General features: G+C 46.0%; 1 protein-coding gene across 1 annotated transcript; it reads right to left on the reverse strand.

Moving 5' to 3' along the window:
• Positions 1 to 1,969: 1,969 nt before the first annotated feature.
• Positions 1,970 to 19,043, reverse strand: SCIMP (SLP adaptor and CSK interacting membrane protein). Its single transcript, XM_007166520.2, has 5 exons — positions 18,926 to 19,043; positions 9,597 to 9,720; positions 7,540 to 7,603; positions 4,545 to 4,618; positions 1,970 to 2,729 (listed from the first exon to the last, which is right to left on the reverse strand). Exons 2-5 carry the CDS (start codon positions 9,712 to 9,714, stop codon positions 2,554 to 2,556), a joined length of 432 nt encoding a protein of 143 aa, XP_007166582.1. The 5' UTR covers positions 9,715 to 9,720; positions 18,926 to 19,043; the 3' UTR covers positions 1,970 to 2,553.
• Positions 19,044 to 22,239: the final 3,196 nt, after the last annotated feature.

Genomic DNA, 22,239 nt, shown 5'->3' on the forward strand with positions numbered 1-22,239 from the left:
ACAGGTAGCTACAGCTAATGCTATGAGCGGGGAGCCTCTAAGAGGGCACTAAACCCAAATTCGGGGTGGTGAGGTAAGGATCTAAGCAGAGATGGGAAGGATCATAAGGTGGGGAAGAATGTTCCAGACCAAAGGGACAGTACTGTGCATAGTCACAGGGGCAAGAGAGGCCACGGATAAAGTCATTTTAAGTGGATGGAGCAAAAAGCTGGTGGAGTGCAGTTGCAAGGTGGTGGGAAAGGAGAGCGTTGGCAGGAAATAACCAGTGACCAGAGCCTGACAAATCTTGTAACCCAAGAGTTAAGGAGTTTGGGCTTTTTCTGATGATAATGGGTAAAGAAGAGATTTAAGCAGGGGAATGAAGTGGTCAGATGTTCACTTAAGAAAGTCACTGGCTGCCATGTAGAAAGGGGATTGGAGGGTGAGATGCCAGGGGTAGGAGACCAGTTGGGAGGCTGTTGAAGTTCCATTGGCAAGTGCTGGCAATGACCTAGGAACATCCAAGGAGAACATGGACTGATCAGAGAGCTACTTGAGAGGCACAATCAACAGAAAGTGGGGAACCCTGGAGAGAAGGACTCCAGACATATGCTAGTTTCTGACTTCAGCAATGAAGAAGATAGCAGAGCACTAGAAGTTTGGAAGTGGGGATAGGTAATCAGTTCTTTTCAACGTATGTTGACTGTGAGAGGCCTATGGGAGAGGCATCTGGAGATGTCCTGGGGGCGACTAGGTCTGGAACTGAGGAGAGAGCGCAGCTGGAGTCTGCGATTGGAAGTCTTCATAATAGAGGGGGCACTGAGCCCCTGGGTGTCGGTGAGGTCACTCATGAATGTGTGGAGCGAGATGAGGGTGGGGACAGGGACAAGACCCTGAGAAAGACTGGCATTGAAGAGAGGCTTCAGAAGGAGGCAGGCTCGCAAATAAGGCGGAGACAGGCCAGTCAGGCAGGAGGAGAACCAGGTGATGGCAGTGGCCAGAAACCAAGAAGGAATTAACACGTATCTGGTATTTACTTTTAACTTTTGGCGTAGATGTGGATGGTTTACAGACAATTTATAAGGGAAAAGCATACATGTGAAACCCTTCTATCCTTTAGCCTTCTTTTCTTTTTTTTTCTGTAATTTAAGAAACGAGTCCTCTCTTTGGCTCACGGAATACCAGAGTTCCCTAAGGCCATAGTTAGAGAACCACTGGCCTAAAAGGAGATATTATAAGACGCTGGAAGTTTCCTTGGAGTCTAGAAAGAGAGAACCGGGAAGGAAGGACACGTCCCCACTGCTCCTGCAGTGGTTGAGGGCTGAAGCTTAAATATGGCAGGAACATACTTTCAATCTCTTGAGGAGGAGCTCAGTCCAAGGGTCACCTTTCCACCATTCATGGTGCTCTCCCTGCAAGCCTGTTAGCTGGATTTCCCAGGGGTCGCTTAGAAGTCAGCATCTTGTGAGTTTGGTTAGAAAGTGTCAAGTCCTCGGGCTCTAGCAGATCAACCTGAAGGAACCGATGATGTTCAGGGGCCTCCAAAGCTGACGTGGGCCTCGGCGACCCCTTAGGACGCTTGTTTAACAGGACAGCAGCCCCGCTCCCCGGGCATGTCATTAGCTGCAGCATATTGTATTGGAGTTTCTGCCTCCCAGCTTGGGGACAGGGATCTGGCAGGGAGGGGCTTGACGCTGTTTGCCTTGAACTCTACACAAGGGAGGAAACAGTAATGAAAATATCGGAGGAGGGTATTTAGCCCCCTGAACTCTCATCTAATCACGTAATCACCCCTTTCTTTCCTGTTCCCCATGATTTTTCCTGGGGAAACCTACTTTCCCTGTAGCTCCCCCAATATACAAAATGAACACCTCTGTGGGTAACTTCTGTCCTGTGGTCCGGAAGGTGACTTCTGTTCTTTGTTGATTGTTATGGTGCAGCTGGCAAGCAGTGGAAAAACCCTGGCTGGGAACTTGGGTCTCTGTGGTCAGTTTGGCTGACATCATAGAGAGGCCCTGGGGTTTGGGATCGTGTATTTGGGGAGGGTCCACAAGAACAAAAACACTCCCCCACCCTTGAAGGACACACAAGGCATGACGGGTGGCTTGCGCACAAGAGCGCTTAGCTGTAACTACCACCCATAGCCGCTCAGTGTGGGAGATGGGGTGTGGGGGGCAAGACATGTGCTTGGTGAGGGCTGTGCTGGGGATAGGAGCCTGGGAGGCTCTGTACAATCAAATGCCAAGTTTTAAGATCACTTAGAACCACACAAACAGGGGAAGAGTGCCGGGAACTGAGCGTTTCCTCGGGTGGGGACTGCGGAACCCAGTGGTCCCCTGCCTGGAACCTCGCTCAGCAGAAGCTCAAGGCCTGACTCCTCAGAGCTGAGCATGGGCGTCTTTCCTTTGGCTGCAATTATCTGATCACTGACGCTTCTTCATCTACAATTCAGGAGGTGCTTATCTTACAGAGCTCTGTACCATTACCACTGCCTTTCGGACCCGGATACCCACTGAAGTTCGACCATTCTTGACTGTTTAAAATAAGCTGTGTGAACGAACCCTCTTCTGCTTGTCAAAAAGAAGAAACGGTTGTTTCAAGATGATGGTTTTCCATATGTGCAGGGTTATCAACATCATCATAGTCATCTTCAGGCTCAATATAGCTTGGGACGGCCATTGTCTTCTTATTTCTAACTTTATTTACTGATGAGTATGCAGCTGGTGGCCAACTTGGGGTTTCCTGTGGGGCTAGAATACACAAAAAGGTATTAAATGCAAAGCTATTGTGTGTTTATATATTTTTGACCAAGTGGCTCTGCATGATTTTCATGGGTTTCGGTGATCCTCCCACTTCCTGGTGGACCAGATCCCCATTTTACAGAGAAAACTAAAGCCCAGACATGACACAGTCTCAGGCTCACCCAGGTGAATAAGTGGCAAATATTGGTCAGACATCTTGACTGGCGTGTTTCTTTGCCTCACTGCACTGCAGTAGGAACCATGAAACAGAAGTTTAGACAAGAAGCTGACCAGAGCTAGTAGCCAAATGAATAGTGTTGTGTTTATAGATACTAATTCTCATAAGGAAGTGATACAAACTGTATTTCCTTTTGGGCACGTCCCTCACAGTGACTTACACTGCTTTCCAGAACTATCTATAATTGCTCATGTCCACCATCCCTCTGCTAAGAAGGAGGTGGGCAGTGGTGTTTTCAAAAGGTGGAATTAGTGGAGGATGGGTACATAGCAAATGGACTAAAGTGGTAGGAAAAAGATAGTGAAACAGCTCAGCTCCACCTGTGGTGGGGCCTGGAACTGCCTCACCGCAATCTCATCTTTTCCTAAGAGAACCTGAAAAACAACCACCATTTCATTTCACACAAATTAGATCTGCAGTTAGATCCAAGTTCATCTTCAGGATCCAGCAGTCACTAGCTGTGTGGCCATGAGTAGGTCGCTTAACTTCTCTGTGCCTCAGTGTCCTCTTCTGTCAGAGGGACATAATAATGTACCTGCCTCATAGAGGTGTTGAGAGGATTAAATGAGATAGTACCTATAAAGTGCCTAGCATGGGACCTGACACACAGTGCCTGCTCAATAAATGTTAGCTAATATTATTATTTATCCATTCAGTTAAAACATTTTCATCCATTACCTACTAAGCTCCAGGCACTGTTCTTAGTGGTGGGTAAACAGTGGTGAACAAGACAAGAAAGGCACCTATTTCCTAGAGTTTATATTATAATGGAGGAGATAGATAATGAACAAATGAAGGATAACTAAATAAGCCCATTTAGGATTATTGCCATAAGCCTCATAAGGAAAATTAGCAGGATTTCTTTATATAGGATGGTCAGGAATGGCCTCTCTGAGGTGGTGACATTTGAACTGACACCTGAAAGGTGCAGTAAAGCCAGCTCTGTATACAGCTTAAGGAAGAACACTCCAGTCAAGGGAACCAGGCAGATTTTTTCTGATAGGATGTCTGAGAGGCCCAGTGTTCCTTTATACCCATGCTGCAAGCTGGAATTTGAATATGAATTCACACATTGAATATTGGAAGCATTGGTACTTATTCTACCCCCTTAAAACTTAGTTCATCTCTTTAAAACAGGTTGCTGCCATCTGCAAATTCCAGTGTTATAGACTGAATGTGTGTGTCCCCACAAAATTCATATGGTGAAGCTCTAACCACCAGTGTGGTTGTATTTAGAGATGGGGCCTCTAAGGAAGTAATTAAGGTTAAATAAGGTCATAAGGGTGTGGCCCTGATCCAATAGTATTAGTGTCCTTATAAGAGGAGACACCAGAGAGCTCTCTCCCCTCCATGTGAGGACACAGGGAGAAGGCAGCCATCTGCAAGCCTGGAAGAGTCCTCACCAGAAACCAGATTGGCTGGCACCTTGATCTTGGACTTCTAGCCTCCAGAACTGTGAGAAAATTACTGTTGTTTAAGCCACATTGTCCATGTTATTGTTTTATGGGCAGCCCAAGCTGACTAAACACCAAGATAAATTTATTATTCTACCCTGAATGAGACTGTTATCAACAAAATACACTCACAGGCAACTTCTGGAGAAAGCACACCCCTGGGTGGCAGAGGGGGTAACTGAACTGAGAGTTGATTGGTAACATTCCTGGAAGAGAGGAAGAAGAGGAGTCACTGTTTGGTTTTGATCACGCCTACTGATTTAAAAGAAAACATCAAGGAAAGTGGATAGAGTTGCACATTCAAATCTTGGTCCCTGAAAACTGGAAGCATTTCCTTCCCTTTCTAGGTCTTGTATCCCATTTGTAACTGGCACTCTAAAGAAACCATTTCCTTTAGCCCAGGGACCAGCTAGATTTGAGGGAAGGGAGTTGAAGCACTATAACTTAGAGCTCATCTTCCTGTGTTCATCTGAGCTGGATTAGAAGGGGGAGGTAAGCACCAGGTGTATTTTGATTTGAAAAACAGATGTACTCCTAACGCTAAATGTACACACACCATGTGACAGCAATACTGGGTATATATCCTGCTGATCACCAAAAGATACGTTATAGAATGTTCATAGCAGTGTCATTCATAACAGCCCCAAACTGGACGCTACCCAAATGCCCATCAGCAGTAGAATGGATAAATTCATCATGGTTCACTCCCACAGTGGAATACTCTATGGCAATAAGAATGAACAATCTACGACCACACACAATGAATCTCACAAAAAAAGGCTGAGCAGAAGAAGCTAAACACCAATAACACATACTGTCTAATTCCATGTATATGAAGCATAAAAAACAAGGAAAAATGAGCCTATACTATTTCAGGTAGTGGTTATCCTTGGGGTTTAATGGCTGAAAGGGAATATATGGGGCTGAGGAGCTGGTAATTTTGTTTCTTGATCTGGGTGTCACCTACCAGCTCTGTTCAGTTTGTGGAAATTCATCGAGTTGTACTCTTACCATGTGTACTTTTCTGTTTATATTATACTTCAGTAAGAAGTTTTAATAAAAAGATAGACTCCAAGAAAGCTTCCTTACCCAGACACCCCATCCCCTCTGTGTACTCTGATTTCCAAACTGGTACTAGATCCTTCTGAGCTGAGTTTTGGCCTCCTGTATGTGCTTAAGTCCCCTGGAATGCAGAAGCGTTTCTGGGGTGAGTGGAGAAGGGGACATGTGGCTAGAGCGCCATCAGTGACCTCACTCCACCCCTCCATGGCTCTTCCCGGGAGAGGAGGGACATTTACCTGACTTGGGGAAAAATCTAGCTTCTCTCACTTTCTCCTCCAGAGCCGGCCTGAATGCCTAAAGCATATATTCTGCTTGAGTCTTCGCTGTTCAGAGAAAGGGCCCTGCCCTGTAGGGGAGACCTGAGGCTGTCCAGGGCTGCCTATGTACCATGCAGGAAAGTTGGCCTGGTTTTGAATTAGGAAGCAAACTTGGCCATGGAGAAGAGCCACATTCTGCAATGCTGGTTTTATCCTCAATAAAGGCAATACTTTGGTTACCTAACTGCAGGATACATTTGTCTGACTCCTCAAGGGGATCAGAATTGGTGGGGAAGAGATCTGTTATTTGCTGAATCCCTTGAGCCCCAACGAAAGTCACTTTAGAATGACTTTATATTTTTGTTTTTTAATTTATTTGTATTTTTAAGAAACATTATTTATTTATTTTAATTTTTACTTAAAAATTTTTTTGGCCATACCATGTGGCTTGCAGGATCTTAGTTCCCTGACCGGAGATTGAATCCAGGCCCTCGGCAGTGAAAGCGCAGAGTCCCAACCACTGGACCGCCATGGAATTCCCTGTGCATACGTTTTAAAGAAAGGACTGGCCCTGGACCAGCTTCTGGGAGATGATCTCTAAACCCTTGGAATATTCTGACTGATAAGAGTGTCTTTTTTTTTTTTAAGAATTTCACTTATTTATTTATTTATTTATCTATTTTTGGCTGTGTTGGGTCTTCGTTTCTGTGCGAGAGCTTTCTCCAGTTGCGGCGAGCGGGGACCACTCTTCATCGCGGTGCGCGGGCCTCTCACTATCGCGGCCTCTCTTGTTGCGGAGCACAGGCTCCAGACGCGCAGGCTCAGTAGTTGTGGCACACGGGCTTAGTTGCTCCGCGGCATGTGGGATCTTCCCAGACCAGGGCTCGAACCCGTGTCCCCTGCATTGGGAGGCAGACTCTCAACCACTGCGCCACCAGGGAAGCCCCCGATAAGAGTGTCTTTGTATTAAGGGGCCTTGGGCTAGCCAGATAGTTTATGCTAACAATGTGACTGATGGTGAATGCCTACTGTGTTTGCCAGGGGCCCTGGGTCTTTCTGTATCAGTTTGGCCTCAGAAGACTGAATTACCTAAAGTAGGTCATGCAGGCGCTCCTTGCCTTTGTGACTTGCCCTGATAAAAACCCTAGAAACCAAGGTTTGGGTGAGCTTCTCTGGTTGGCAATGCTTCACACATGCTGTCACACATCAGTGTTGGGAGAATTAAGTGCGGTCGGTCTGTGTGATTCCCCTGGAAGAGGACAACTGCCCTGGACTCCACCTTATGTGCCTTTTCCTTTGCTGAGTTTAATCAGTATCCCTTCGCTGTGATAACCTATATAACCTTTTCTGGGTCCTGTGAGTCCTTCTAGCAAATAATCCAGCCTAAATGTGGTCTTGGGGACCCCCGACAGAGATAGCAATCACAAAGCCTCAAAGATATCAGAAAATACAAAAGTAACGCGAATGGCATATTTTTATTCAGCACAATAGCTTTTAGAAGACTCTACTTGTAATCCAGCTAAAGAAAAGAAGGGTAAACCTAACCCTGAGTGGTGGGCCCAGAACACAGCGCCCGACCCGTGACCTCTATCAAACTAGACGAGACTTGGGAGGACTTGGAGAGCAGAGAGAGCCAGGTGGTGCCCTGCACCCCCAAAGCCCTGAGGTCTCTCCCCTTACAGTGGGGAGAGTTGGCAGACACGATATTTCCCCGGAATTTAAGGCACACATTCTTAGCGCGGGCGCAAGAATGGAAGTGAACAGGTGGTTCTTGAAATTAAAAAGCAGAAGTGTTCCCCCCCACTTACTCATACATTGTTTCTTCATCTCTCTGCTTTTGTTTCAAGGGCTTGGTGATTTCCCATTTCTTGCCTAAGGAAACAAATAAGCGTATTCATTTAGGAAGAATTATCAAAATTTGTGATTTTTAGAGTTTAGAAGAGATCAGAGACCCGGCAGGTTCAGGACATGTGGGAGAAGAACCATCCAGAGGAAACAGATTTAGGGACACAGAGCTCACAAGTGATAGAGCCAGAATTTTTTTTTATAGATGTAGTTACATTTTGTTTTATTTTATTTTATTTTGGCTGCGCTGGGTCTTCGTTGCTGCATGCGGGCTTTCTCTAGTTGCGACAAGGGGGAGCTACTCTTTGTTGTGGTGCGTGGGCTTCTCTTCATGGTGGCTTCTCTTTTTGCGGAGCACAGGCTCTAGGTGCGCAGGCTTCAGTAGTTGCAGCATGCGGGCTCAGTAGTTGTGGCTCGTGGGCTTAGTTGCCCACGGCATGTGGGATCTTCCCGGAGCAGGGATCAAACCCGTGTCCCCTGCATTGGCAGGTGGATTCTTAACCACTGGACCACCAGGGAAGTCCTAGAGCCAGAGTTTTACCCAGGCCGTCTGACCACGGAGCCTAGGCACTATCCAATGTAGGCTGTGCCTGTTTCCTCATTGCCTAGTACTATATCTACCTAGCACGTAGCTGGCATTCAGAAATACTGGTCGAGTGAATAGCCAAAAGTATGGTTGGGAGGAAATGAGATAAAGAATGGGAAAAGCAGTTTGTAAACTGTGATATGCTGGACATGTAAGTTATTATTAATTATAACCTGCTTGTTGATAGGAGTGGGTCAAGTTAAAAGAGAATAGGTAAAGATTTTGTTCAGGATCATATTTTTGTCCATATCTAAAAATGAAATGTTTTAAAAATGTATAGAGAACACTAGGGGCTAGAATACACTTTTTGTATTAAAAAAGACTAATTACCATCAAGGGGTGGAGGGGAAAGAACATTGAACAGGCAGCCCAGTGAACCTGCGTTCTGGTTCCAACTCTGCTACCAATTCCTAGGAGACCTCAACCAAGGATCTGCCTGTCTCTGAACCTTAATTTTCTTATCTCTAAAAAGAGATTGAGAAGAATGACAAAAGTTTTCACTTCTTGAACAGCCCTGACCTTTCAGCACTGGTTCAGCAGGATTCTGAGGCTGTGTCCAGATGCAATGGGAGGACAGTGCCTTGATCATGGAGGGGTGCCTGCCCAGGTTACCCCAGGGCAAGATGGCTGTACCTCTCAGTGTATTTACCATCCCCAGGTGTACTCCAGGCCTAGGTCATTATGTAAAGGGATAGGATCTCAAGAAAACACACCATTGAATCAAGGGTTTCATGTTTCTGGAGATGAATGGTAAAGTAGAAACCCACTTGTAGATCATCTAAAGTTACATGTATCCTCCAGGAAGCTGCTTATTTATGTCCGAGAATGCTAAGAACCTCTATCCGAGGCAGATGTAATACCAGAAAATTCAGAGTATGGTCTTAGAGTAGGCGATCATAGTGGTAAAACTTGTTGATCATGGAATGAATCCATTTTTCATGCCTCAAGACATTTTTTCTGACCACTTTATTGGGGAATGATTGCCATACAAAAAGCTGTACGTATTTCATGTATACAACATGCATACAACTTGACGTGTTTGGAATCAAGACAGTTTTTGACATTCCATGGACTTGTACTCTCTTTCAAGTTCCAGAGGTAGGATGCTGTGATTGGCAACCACACTGAAGAGAGATAGCATTAGTGCACAGTGTGCCCTGAAACAGATTCTGCTTTCACCCAAACCATTGGAGCTGGAAGAGTTCTTGGAGATTAGGTAACCTCCCTCCCTTCACTATGCAGAGGGGGAAACTGAGGCCCAGAGACACAGATTAGTGGCAGGGCTAGGACTCAAACCCAGAATGCATGATGCTAAATCCAGAGTTCAGCCTATACAGGCCCAGAACTAATCTTTTGCCCTAAAGAAACCCTAATACACTGATAACCACCTCTCCCCTCCCCTACCTCCACCTGCCCAAATGAGATGGTCATTACCTTGTCTAAACAGATGCCTACAGACACAGAACAGGAAGATGCTCAGGCCCACGGAGACAAAGATGATGGCCACAGCCAAGATGATCCAGAAATTGTCCCTCCACCAATCCATTGCCATGGGATCCTGAGAAGAATGGAGAGAGAGGAATGAGGCATGAGTGAAAGGCTTCCTGGGGCGGTGGGGGCAGTTATCTACCATGTTGTGCAGCTGCATCTGCTTAGGGACCAGGCAGGCACTGGTTCACAGTCAAACCCTGCTGATTAGCAGCTGGGAGACCTCAGGCAAGTGACTTAACCTTCTCCAAGCCTCAGTGTCCTCATCTGCAATATGGGAATGATACTGTCTACTACCTCACAGGGAATTTACGAAGATTAGAGGTAAGACATGTACTTATTAGTTACTCTAGAAACTGTAGACATATTCACTGTTCTTTCTTATACTGTTAAACATGCAGCAGGAAGGGAAAATGCCATTTAAAGCAATAACTCTCTGCAGTTATTTTTTTAATTAATTAATTAATTAATTAATTAATTTATGGCTGTGTTGGTTCTTTGTTTCTGTGCGAGGGCTTTCTCCAGTTGCGGCAAGTGGGGGCCACTCTTCATTGCGGTGCGCGGGCCTCTCACTATCGCGGCCTCTCTTGTTGCGGAGCACAGGCTCCAGATGCGCAGGCTCAGTAGTTGTGGCTCACGGGCCTAGTTGCTCCGCGGCATGTGGGATCTTCCCAGACCAGGGCTTGAACCCGTGTCCCCTGCACCGGCAGGCAGACTCTCAACCACTGCGCCACCAGGGAAGCCCCTCTGCAGTTGTTTTTATATCAAAGGGGCAACATAGACTTAATTCATAAAAGGCGAGATAGAATTTTGAGAGCTTTTTTGTTTTTTGAGGTGGGGGTTAGAAAAATACCTTGATGGGTCTCTGAGTGAGGCATGGTCAGAGGGAGAAGGTAAAGATGCAAAGCAAACTGAATTAGTAACAGGAACTTGGGGGCTAAAGCCTGGCTGACTAGAGAGGAGGAGAGTCTGGGAAGAGGGTCAAAGCAGAGGGAGAGGTCACAAAGAGAGTAGGTCTTAAATGTTCTCCCCACAAGAAAGAAAGAGTAATTGTGTGACGTGATGGAGGTGTTAGCTATAACACTATGGGGGTAATCATTATACAATATGTAAGTGTATCAAATCAACAGGTAGTACACCTTCAAGTTATGCAATGTTATGTGTCAATTGGAGGTGTTAGCTAACACTATGGGGGTAATCATTATACAGTATGTAAGTGTATCAAATCAACAGGTAGTACACCTTTAAGTTATGCAATGTTATGTGTCAATTACATCTCAATAAAGCTAGGAAAAAAAAAAAAAGAAGAGAGCAGAAAGTTGGAGCATCAGTAGAAAGTCCCCTTGGTGGAAAATGACCAATGCGTTTGTAGGAAAGTTACATCTAATATTCAGTCTTCAATTGTTGCCTATAAAATGCTGTGCTGTGATTGTCTTTTCCCATCAAATCTTCAATAAAATTAGACAACAGAAGCTTGTATGAACAGAACCTGGGGAGAAATGACATGTGTGCAGTGGTTTTTCAAGCCAGGGGTGACACACGGGCAAGTAGAACAGCAGCTGCCAGGCTCCAAGTGACGGTGGGGAGCAGGCTGCAGGATGGACTCGTAGGAGTAACCTCCAGGAATTCAGGGAGATCTTGGGGAGGGGCTGGGCTCCCCTCATCTGTGGAATGGACACTTTGCTAGTTCATTTGGATGTTAAAATAAAGATGATTCTTGGGGCTTCCCTGGTGGTGCAGTGGTTAAGAATCCACCTGCCAATGCAGGGGACATGGGTTCGAGCCCTGGCCCGGGAAGATCCCACATGCCGTGGAGCAACTAAGCCCATGCGCCACAACTACTGAGCCTGCACTCTGGAGCCCGCGAGCCACAACTACTGAAGCCCGGGCACCTGGAAGCCGTGCTCTGCACCAAGAGAAGCCACTGCAATGAGAAGCCTGCGCACCGCAACAAAGAGCAGCCCCCACTCGCCGCAACTCGAGAAAGCCCGTGCATAGCAACGAAGACCCAACACAGACAAAAAAAAAAAAAAAAGATTCTTGAGGCCTGGGAGATATCCAGACATGTTCTGTTTAAATGAGAATCACCTTCCTGTGTCACCATTTAGCCAATGGAAACTCACCCATGCATGTTCATGCACTGCCATTTCTGATTCATGCTTTTGAGCTATTATTAACAACATCAGTGGGGACCCAGGCAGGGGGCCAAGGAACAGGGGCCAAATTAGGCTGCTGCTAAAGCCATTATTACTACAAAGACCTAATGACTTGGCTTACTATTTAAACATGTGTTTGTATTCCTGGCATAGTGTCTTCATTTATTAAGTTGTTATATAACGATTTGGATTTTTAGTTGCAAACATCATTTCTTTTGTGAAGGTTTGGCTTGATCAATATAATGTTCTTTGGCTATTCAGAAAGTTATATGTGGCAAACCAATCACGTGTAACTAGTACTCTTCTATAAACGTGATTCTGCAGCTTACTTTTTTGTTCAACATTATGTTTTTGTCATTTATTGATGTTGGTAGATGTGCTGGGGATTCACTCTTAAGGGAGTGAAGTGTCATCTACGGGGGATATCACCCCCACAAAGCATGCACTCAGCAGATGTTTTCTTGTAGATCACCTTCTCAGGGTGCACAAAAGAAAGCAAGAGAGGAAGAAGACCAAAGGGAAAAAGGAAGACCGTGGAGAATGGAAACTTGGCTCTCAGCAGGGGCCTGTGAAATTTGGTTGTGCAGAGCCCAGTGTGGTCAAAGGGCACTGGACTTAAGAAGATGCCACATATCAGAAGGCAGCCTCTTTGTTCTACAAACCTAAATTGGAATCTCACCTTCTTTAGCTCTAGGGAACCAGTTAGATAAATAGATACATAGATACATGGAATGATGGATGAATGGATGGATGGATGGATGGATAGATAGACAGATGGACAGAAATTTCTTCCTTCCATTTTCTCATTATCTTATTTATTCATTTTTATTGAACTATAGTTGACTTACCATACTTTGTTAGTTTCAGGTATACAGCAAAGTGATTCAGTTTTATATATATACATATATATATATATAAAATATTCTTTTTCAGATTCTTTTCCATTATAGGCTATTACAAGATGTTGAATATAGTTCCCTGTGCTATACAGTAAATCCTTTTTGTTTATCTACTTCATATATAGTAGTATGTATCCGTTAATCCCATACTTCTAATTTATCCCTCTCCTCCTTCCCCTTTGGTAGCCATAAGTTTGTTTTCTATGTCTGTGAGTTTGTTTCTGTTTTGTAAATAAGTTCATTTGTATTATTTTTTTAGATTCCACATATAAGTGATATCATATAATATTTGTCTTTCTCTGTATGACTTCCTTCACTTAGTATGATAATCTCTAGGTCCATTCATGTTGCTGCAAATGGTGATATTTCATTCATTTTTATGGCTGAGTAATATTCCATTGTGTATATGTACCACATCTTCTTTATCCATTCATCTGTTGATGGACACTCATTCTCTTTTCTCTTATTTAAATGTCTCCTGGTTCTTAGTCTAATTTTCCCCTCATATTTTCTATCTCTTCGTCTTTTTCTTTTACTCTTGAAGGATTTCTCCAACAAGAAACATAAACATACTCTTTAGAGCTATAGAAACACATACCAGACATAGAGTTAAAAGCTGTGCATCTGAAGAGTATGACTGGACCGGAGGAGGGAAGTGGGAGACCAGGCAGCTGTGACTTTTCACTATAAACCCTCTGAATTCCTTGATTTTTTAACTTTTGCATTTACTTTGATAACATTGAAAAAAGGGCCAGTTAACCATATAGCGTAGCTTCCCATTGTTCAGATTTCAAGTTCAAAGAAATTTTATTCTCATCAGATTCTTGGGGAAGAAAGAGGAAGTAGGATGATGTCAAAAAGTGAAACTATGGGTCACTTTTCAGAACTATGCAGAACGGTAAGCATTCTGCAGTTTTTTTCTTACAAATCGAATGGATTTGAATTGCCATCAGGTGTTTCGCATGTGTTCAGGGCGCCAAGCATTCTGCAAGAGCTTTCTCATTGCTCACCTCATTTCATGCTCACCACCATAGCCTTTTCTAGACAGGGGCCTGAGGCAGAGGTGAAATGACCTGCCCCAGGTAGGAGGGAGGGCAGAACGCTTTCTCTCTGTGTCACAGGGCCTTCCTCTGTTGATGTTAGTCATGATGCCTCCAAATCATCAAGGAAAGGCCAAATGGGGGTCAAGATACCTTACTTTGAAAGGAGCACTGATGTGGTAGTGATATGGTGGTGTGAGGGCCCAAGGGGTTCCCTAGAATGAATGATCAGGGCCCACAGCTGAGAATGAAAGTCCCAAGTTCCCCACAATCTAAGATCAGAGAAATAGCACTCTTCCCCATGGACTGCTGACAGAGGCCTTTTCAACAGAGCCAAGAAGAGCTTGCCTTCTTGGAAGAATGCAGCTGAGAGAGGGGGCCCACGAGAACCACATCCCGTTCCCAGTTAGATGTTCTCTGGACTACCAGGCTAGTTTAATAGCCAGGGTGTCCCCAGAGAGGGGCGAGGAGCTCTGGGGAGAGATGGCAGGGAGTACAGCCAGTGGGGAGTGTGTCACGGCTGCATGGTCAAGTTCAGGTCCTGGACTTGGTATGGAAGCTGAATCCCACCTGTGTTGCCAGGCCTGGAGTAGATAAGGTTGTGGGGCGCAGACCTCCTGAGAGCTACTGAAGTGTGGGGCAAAGAGGTGTTTGCATGAGAGGATGCTGGCAGCCAGCCCAAAGATGCAGCTGAGTCTCTCAAGGGACCGCAAGGGACCTCTCAAGGGCCAGGGGTTGAGTCTCCACCCAACAGCACAAACTTGATCAGCAGCAATGGCCCAGTGAGGGGAGACTTCCTGGGGAAAACTGTCTGTCCCTGTCTTTCCTCCTCAATCTCATACCAGGGAAGTAAATGCAGGGAAGTTAAGGAGCTGAGACAGCCCTCACTCCTCTCTTTACTCCCCTCATTGGGCAAAGGGGGGGAGCTTTGAGTCAAAGATAAGAAGGAAGTTTTCATTTTTATTTATTTGGCTGCACCGGGTCTTAGTTGTGGCACATGGGCACTTAGCTGCAGCATGTGGGATCTAGTTCCCTGACCGGGGATCGAACCTGGGCCCCCTGCATTGGGAGCGTGGAGTCTTAACCTCTGGACCATCGGGAAGTCCCAAGACGGAAGTTTTTAAATGAGCATGACTAAATTTTTAAAACTGAAATGAATCTGCTTAGTAATCAAAAGTAACTTAAAAGTTTTGGAATTGGACTGAAATGTCACTGGGGGAGGCGGGAGCTCAGGCAGCAGCGGTCATTAGAAACAAAGTGTCCTTGTTTGCTATGGCTGCTCCAACAAATTACCACAGATGCAGTGGCTTAAAACAACACAAGAGTATTATCTCATAGTTCTGGAGGACAGAAGGCCAGCATGATGCCACTGGGCTAAAATCAAACTATGGGCAGGGTTGGGTCCCTTCTGGAGGCTCCACTAGAGAAGCCATTTCCTTGCTCTTTTCAGCTTCTGGAGGCCGCTCGTGTTCCTTGGCTCATGGCCCCTTCCTCCATATTCAAAGCCAGCAATGTTGCATCTCTCTGACAGTTCTTCCCTGGCCACATGTGACCTCCTCTTGCCTCCCTCTCCCACTTACAAGAACTCTTGTGATTACATTAGGCTCACCTGGATAATCCAGGATCATCACCCCATCTCCAGGTCAGCTGATTAGCAACCTCAATTGCACCTACAACCTTAGTTCCCCTTTGCCATGTAATCTGACATATTCACAGGTTGCAGGAATTGGGACGTGGACATCTTGGGGTGAGTGGGGCACCACACGAACCACTTCATGCTCACACGGCAATAAGATTCTAGTTAAAGTTGTTCCATGGGTTTATACATTTTAAAATTTCATTTTTTGGCCTTCTATTGATGTCTCCAGAAGGAAAAAAAGTCAGTGATAATTCTGCCATCTTTGACCAGAAGCCCACCACAGAGTGCTCGATGTTGCTGACCCAGTGAAGAAGCAGTGGAGACCTGCCACAAGGCTGGGGACAGACACGGGTCTCTTATGAAAAGAAACATTTATCAGCTTGGTGTCAGCCTGGCAGAGTAAAAAGAGCACAGACTTTGGCATCAGACAGAGCTGAGCTGCAATCTTAGATTAGTCAATCTAGACTTAGACTAGTCTAGTTAACTAGACTAGTTAAATCTAGTCTTAGACTAGCTGTGTTGCCTTTAGCAAATTGCTTAATCTCTGAATTCTCTCTTTTTATCTGTAAAGTGGGGGTAATAAGAACACCCCCAATACCAGGTTATAATAAGGATTAAGTGATAACATGTATATCACTTGTTCTCAACATTGGCCTCCCATTAGAATCATCTGGAGAACTTTACTAAAACAAACAAACAAAACCCCAGTGGCCAGGCCGCAGGTTGGGAACTTCAGCTATTCCTCAAGCTCTTGCCCTGGGGTCTGACACACCAAGGCCCTTGATAGCTAATAACTAAAAGCAGCTCCCATAGTTCTCTTACTCTTCCTTCCTCCATTTATGGTGTCCACCAGATGCTCCCGCAGTTGACAAGACTGAGGTCAGGCCCTGCAGCTCCCTGACCTCCTCCCGGCAGCCAGGACACCTCACCTGTACTGTGGACTCAGCTCCTCACCCTCCCATGGCCTGGGACCTGCTGACCTATGGTTCAGGGTTGGACCAGCTCTGGCCACACCCAAAAAACAAAAAGTCTGAGGTCATATGAAGGTTCTCAAGGCCGGACTTGGACTCAGAGATAAGGCAGGGCCCTGTGAGCCAGAGTGGGGGCCCATGGTACTGTATAGACCAGAAGAGGGTAGGATCCAGTGTGGCCCCAGAGCTGGGGCAAGAACTTGAGGAATATCGGAAGTTCGCAACCTGCGATCTGGCCACTGGGTTTTTGTTTGTTTGTTTTTTTTAGTAAAGTTCTCCAGATGATTCTAATGGGAGGCCAATGTTGAGAACCAGTGATATACATGTTATCATTTAATCCTTATTATAACCTAGTGTTGGGGGGTGTTCTTATCACCCCAATTTTACCATAACAGAACTGAAAGCAGAACCCTCGGTCAAGAAATTCCAATATTGGCAAGACCTCAGCTTTTAGCTGTGACTTGTTCCAAATCATAAGAACCTCAATATGAGAATGCATTTTAGAAAAGTAACATACATTATGTGCTACTTTACCATGAGTTCAACCACTCTATAAGGCAGGTCATAATTATAATCCCGTTTTACAGATAAGAGAATAGAAGCTTAGAAGAGCTCAATTAACTTGCCTAAGGTCGCAGATCTAGTAAGTGGAAAAATCCGAAGCCGAACCCAGGGCCCTAAACTGTGACCACCAAACCAGAGCTTTGGGAAATGTATGAAAATGCAGATACCAGAGTCCTATGTCCCTACTCTACTCCCAGTTCTGATTTGTAGGTCTGTTGTGGGGCTCGGGAGTCAGCATTGTTAACAAGCACTCCAGTCGGTTCTCAGACCTCGGGGAGGAACACTGCATCCAGCCAGCCTGCAGAGCCCCCAGCTGGGGCAGGTGAGGAAGCTGGAGGCTTGTTCCCTTCAACATTCATAGGCAGTAGCAACAGCAGTTGAGTAGAATGAAAGCACTGAAAAAGACTCCTTGGGCTTCCCTGGTGGTGCAGTGGTTAAGAATTTGCCTGCCAACGCAGGGGACTCGGGCTCGATCCCTGGTCTGGGAAGATCCCACATGCCGCGGAGCAACTAAGCCCGTGCGCCACAACTACTGAGCCTGAGCTCTATAGCCCGCGAGCCACAACTACTGAGCCCCCATGCCACAACTACTGAAGCCCACGCGCCTAGAGCCCATGCTCCGCAACAAGAGAAGCCACCACAATGAGAAGCCCGTGCACCACAACAAAGAGTAGCCCCCGCTCGCCGCAACCAGAGAAGAGCCCGCAGGTAGCAACGAAGACCCAACGCAGCCAAAAATAAAATAAATTAATTAAAAAAGAAAAGACTCCTTGAACCCAAAGACCTCTCTTGTTTGCTTGTCACAGTGATGATGGAATTCCATCATCAAGTCACTCTCTTCAGAGCAAAGTTCCACGCTCCCTCCTCTCCCCACTTCCCATTTGCCTGGGTGTGCCAGACACTGAGGAAGAGGAGCTGATTTTTACTAGGGTATGAATGACTTCAATGGAGCCTCAGGATTCCTTCCCCAGGGCGCTGGCGGGAGCAGGGGCATCCTAGAACCCTATCCAGAGTCCTTAGAGGATAGTCATAACCGAATATGACATAGGAATGAAGTTCCTGCAGGACTAACAAGACCCAGGAAGACCCTGTTGTCTGGCCATAGTCCTCCCTGCTTGTCGGGCCCCTCCCTGCTTCACAGATGCTCCCCGCTCCAGAGCTCAGTGTCCTGCACTCTCTCCCCCGCTTTCTCCTCAATCATCCTGTCCTCAGGACAGACTCTGCATCTCATTCACTCCTCTGATAACAGCTTAAAGGGAGCTCTGGTCAGCCTGATGAAAGCCCAGAAGGCGAGCGAGGGAAGCCTGAATTTCAAGAAGGGAGGAAAGTGAGCTTGTTTGTTTCAAATACAGAGAGTCAGCGTATTTATATACTGTGAAGGTGTCAGGAAAGAGGACAAAATGAAATACAGGGATAGAAGAGAGAGCAGGAGCTACCTTCAGGGGCCCAGATGGAAGGATCCACTTTTAAAAGGGAACAAGGGTGGAGAGAGGGCTGTGCTGCTCAGGGGAACCAGACTGGGGTGGAGGCCGGAAGCTGAGAGCTCATACCGAAAGCTCCCATTCTCTCTGAATTAGGAAGAGTCAACAGGCGGGGTTCCGTTTTGGGGGAGGGGCAGACATCCCTGCCTCCCCGCAATATGTTACAATCAATATGCTAAATGCATTTTTCCTCCATCTGAGCCTGCCTACTCTTACTGTAACAGCTGTCTGTTGGCTTATTTGATGTTCATTGTCTGTCTCCCACACTGGCCTGTGAGCTCCAGGAGAGCAAGGGCCCGGCTGCTCCCTTTTGCACTCTTTCTAGTGCCTAGAACATCGCCTGGAGCGCAGTAGGCGCACCATACGTATCTGAGAATATACGACTGAATGACCGATGCCCCGGCCTTTTCCCCTCTTTCCTCCGCCATTGGCGGACTTCCCCTCTAATGATGCAGAGCAGTAGGCGGTTTGGAGCCAGGGTCTGAAATTCGAGCACTTGGGCGTTCTAATTCTAAAGCACCTCACCTGGACACGCGACCTTGGGCAGGCTCGCTGCTCTCCTCCTGCCTTTGGCCGTGGGCGTCAAGCAGCTGGCTGGGAAGCAGAGGCAGGGTGGAGTGGCAGCTTCTTTCTTCTTACTCAGTCCTCCAGTAGCCTAAGGCACTCGATTCTGAGTAGTGTCAGGGTAGGAGAGCAGTCTAAAAGCAACCACCACCCCAGCTCTGACTCTCACTTCCCCAAAACGCATTTCCGGGGACTCAGTGACAGAAATTACATTCACTGTCCGTCACAGGGAATTCTGGAGACTTTGGGTTTATTCAGGAATCTGCTTTTTTTTTTTTTTTTTCCCTTTAACCAAGTTCCTCTAAGACGTAGAATTTACAGTGCGACAGCTACGCATATATTCACATAAATAAAACACATTTCAGGGCTTCCCTGGTGGCGCAATGGTTATGAATCCGCCTGCCAATGCAGGGGACATGGGTTCAATCCCTGGCCCCGGAAGATCCCACATGCTGCAGAGCAACTAAGCCCGTGCACCACAACTACTGAGCCCACGTGCCACAACTACTGAGGCTGCATGCCACAACTACTGAAGCCCACGTGCCTAGAGCCCGTGCTCTGCAACAAGAGAAGCCACTGCAATGAGAAGCCCGCGCACTGCCACGAAGAGTAGCCCCCGCTCGCCACAACTAGAGAAAGCCTGCGCACAGCAACGAAGACCCAACACAGCCAAAAAAAACCAAACAAAAACAGGTTTCACAAAATGTCTTTAGGACACGTGATGCACTCCAACTAACATTTTCTCACCTATACTAGCCCATTTCATGAGAAAAGTCCTGAGTGTAAACCCCTCAATTTATTTCAAAATGGTCATGCCCTGTGTATTAAAAAACTCGAGTTTTTCTCATGAAAAAGAAATGATCTGAAATAGCCATGAGTCCCAAAAGGTGTGAGTAGAATGCACGTGTTGGGGGGGAATTAGAATTTCAGAAAGTTGGAGTTGGAAGAAGTCTCTGTGGGAAGAGGCAGACTTGTAAACAGCTTAGCAGGAAGACGGGGAGACCTGAATATGAATCCAATCCAGCTCCTCACTCTCTGCCATTAAGGGCTTCGTGGACTTGGACACAAATCCCTCTACCCGAGGCCTGCACTGTCCAAGACAGCAGCCACTGGCCCTGTGAGGCCATTCCACTGAGCACTGGCTAGATGGCTAGTCGAGGCCGGGGTGTGCTATAAGTGTGAAATACACACTGGATTTCAAATATTTGGTACAGAAAGAAGAACATAACAGATCTTATTAATAAAGAACCTGCTGTATAAAAAAATAAATAAAATTCCTAAAAAAATCTCATTAATAAATATTTATCTCGATTACATGTTGAAATGATAATATTTTGGATATAGTGGGTTAAGCAAAATGTATTATTAAAATTAATTTCAGCTTCCCCCCCTTTCTAATTTTTCCCCCCAGTTGAAAATCCCCCCTCGACCCTCCTGCTCACACTCAAATTCTTAGGATTACCATCTGGGCATTACTATACTTACTGGTATCAGCTCAAACATTGTAACACTGTGTAAAAACAGAATGGAATTCAACAGCAGAATGGATAAATAAGCTGGTATAGTCATACAATGAAATGCTACCCAGAAATTTTCAAAAATGAATTCCTGATACACACAGCAGCATAGATGAATCCTGACAACATTACAGTAAGTGAAAGAAGCCACATTTGAAAGAGTACAATCTGTATGAGTCTCTGTGTATGAAGTTCAAGAACAGACTAAACTATTGTGATAGAAATCAGAATAGTGGTTTCAATGGGGGCAGAAAGGATCTGGTTGGAAAGGGCACAAGGGGATGGAAATGTTTACATCTTGTTATGCAATTGTCAAATGTACTGAACGGTACATTTAAGACCTAGGCACTTTATTGATAATTATACATCATCAAAAAATAAAAATAAAAAATAGAATGAGCTGCCTTTCAAGCACTTAGCTGGCTGGGCAGGGAATGAAGTTTGCTGGTAGGAACTGGATGGAGACTGTTGAATTCCTCTGGGTATTGGGGCAGGGGTGGGGGTCTGGAGTTCTGGGGGAGAATGGGAGGAGGAGAGGAAGGGGAGCCAGCTGGATGGTTGGAAAGTGGGAGAAGCATCTGGTCGAAGATGATCAGGGATGGAGTGGCCAAAGGGCCAATGGCATTTTAAGAACAGGGCTGTATTATGTCAGTTTGCAGTGGTTTGCATTGCTGCATTAGAAACTTCCCCTATGGCCCCATCCAATCTTTAGTAAAGTCTACTGCATCTGCCAATGTGTTGGTGCACAGTTTTGTTTTGGTGATGTGGGGAGTGAGGTAATGACTGAGTTTCATCCCTGGGTCAGTGCAGTATGGAACAGAGGCTCACCCACAGGGGCTCGGAGCTGGGCTGGCCATGGGAAGGTGGAGGCCTCCTGGGGAGCCCACAGAAATCTGTAGGAGGGCTTTGGACTTCGCAGGGCATGGAATGAGGGTTTGAGCTGCTCTCCACCTAGATCTCAAGTGTCTGGGAGATTGTAGACAATATTGAGGCTACACTTGCAAGTCAGCATGAGCAGTGCTTGCCCGAATTTGCCTCTTGTTCCCAGACTGTCACTGCCCAGGCTCAGTGAGGCCAAGTTCCCACCTGACCACCTCACTGTTGTCAGCACCAGAAATGGCCATGTGGATAGTTGATGGCCACTTAAAATCCACCTGTGGCTGCGGAAGGGCAGGGCAGTGTAGTAAAAGGAGTTCAGCCTCTCTTCTCCCTCTCTCTATCCTTCCATTTCTGTGAAAGGCTAAATATAAGGCCTAGAGAACTAAGAAGGCGAAGGCAAGCCAAACATATCCTTTTTTGCACATGCTGCCTTCAGTATGACAGCTTATCACACCAGCTCTCAGATTAATCTTGTCATCTGGTTTATTTCATTATAGGGCTTGACTCTGTTTCACATTGAAATATTGACACATTCACCCATCATAGTTTATTGCTCCCCTGGCCACAGTTAGAAACTACATCTCTTTGCTAGCAAAAAATGAAAGATGATCGCAAAATCCTATCCTGGCAAAGTTATAGTGAAACGGACCCTCCCACAGGGCCAGTGGTAGTATACATTGATTTCATTTTTTAAAAAATTTATTTATTTAATTTATTTATTTTCGTCTGCGTTGGGTCTTCATTGCTGTGCGCGGGCTTTCTCTAATTGCGGAGAGCAGGGGCTACTGTTCGTTGCAGTGCACAGGCTTCTCATTACGGGGGCTTCTCTTGTTGTGGAGCATGGGCTCTAGAGCACAGGCTCAGTAGTTGTGGCACACG

The sequence above is a fragment of the Balaenoptera acutorostrata genome, chromosome 20 (assembly GCF_949987535.1).
Source record: "Balaenoptera acutorostrata chromosome 20, mBalAcu1.1, whole genome shotgun sequence".
Classification (NCBI taxonomy): domain Eukaryota; kingdom Metazoa; phylum Chordata; class Mammalia; order Artiodactyla; family Balaenopteridae; genus Balaenoptera; species Balaenoptera acutorostrata.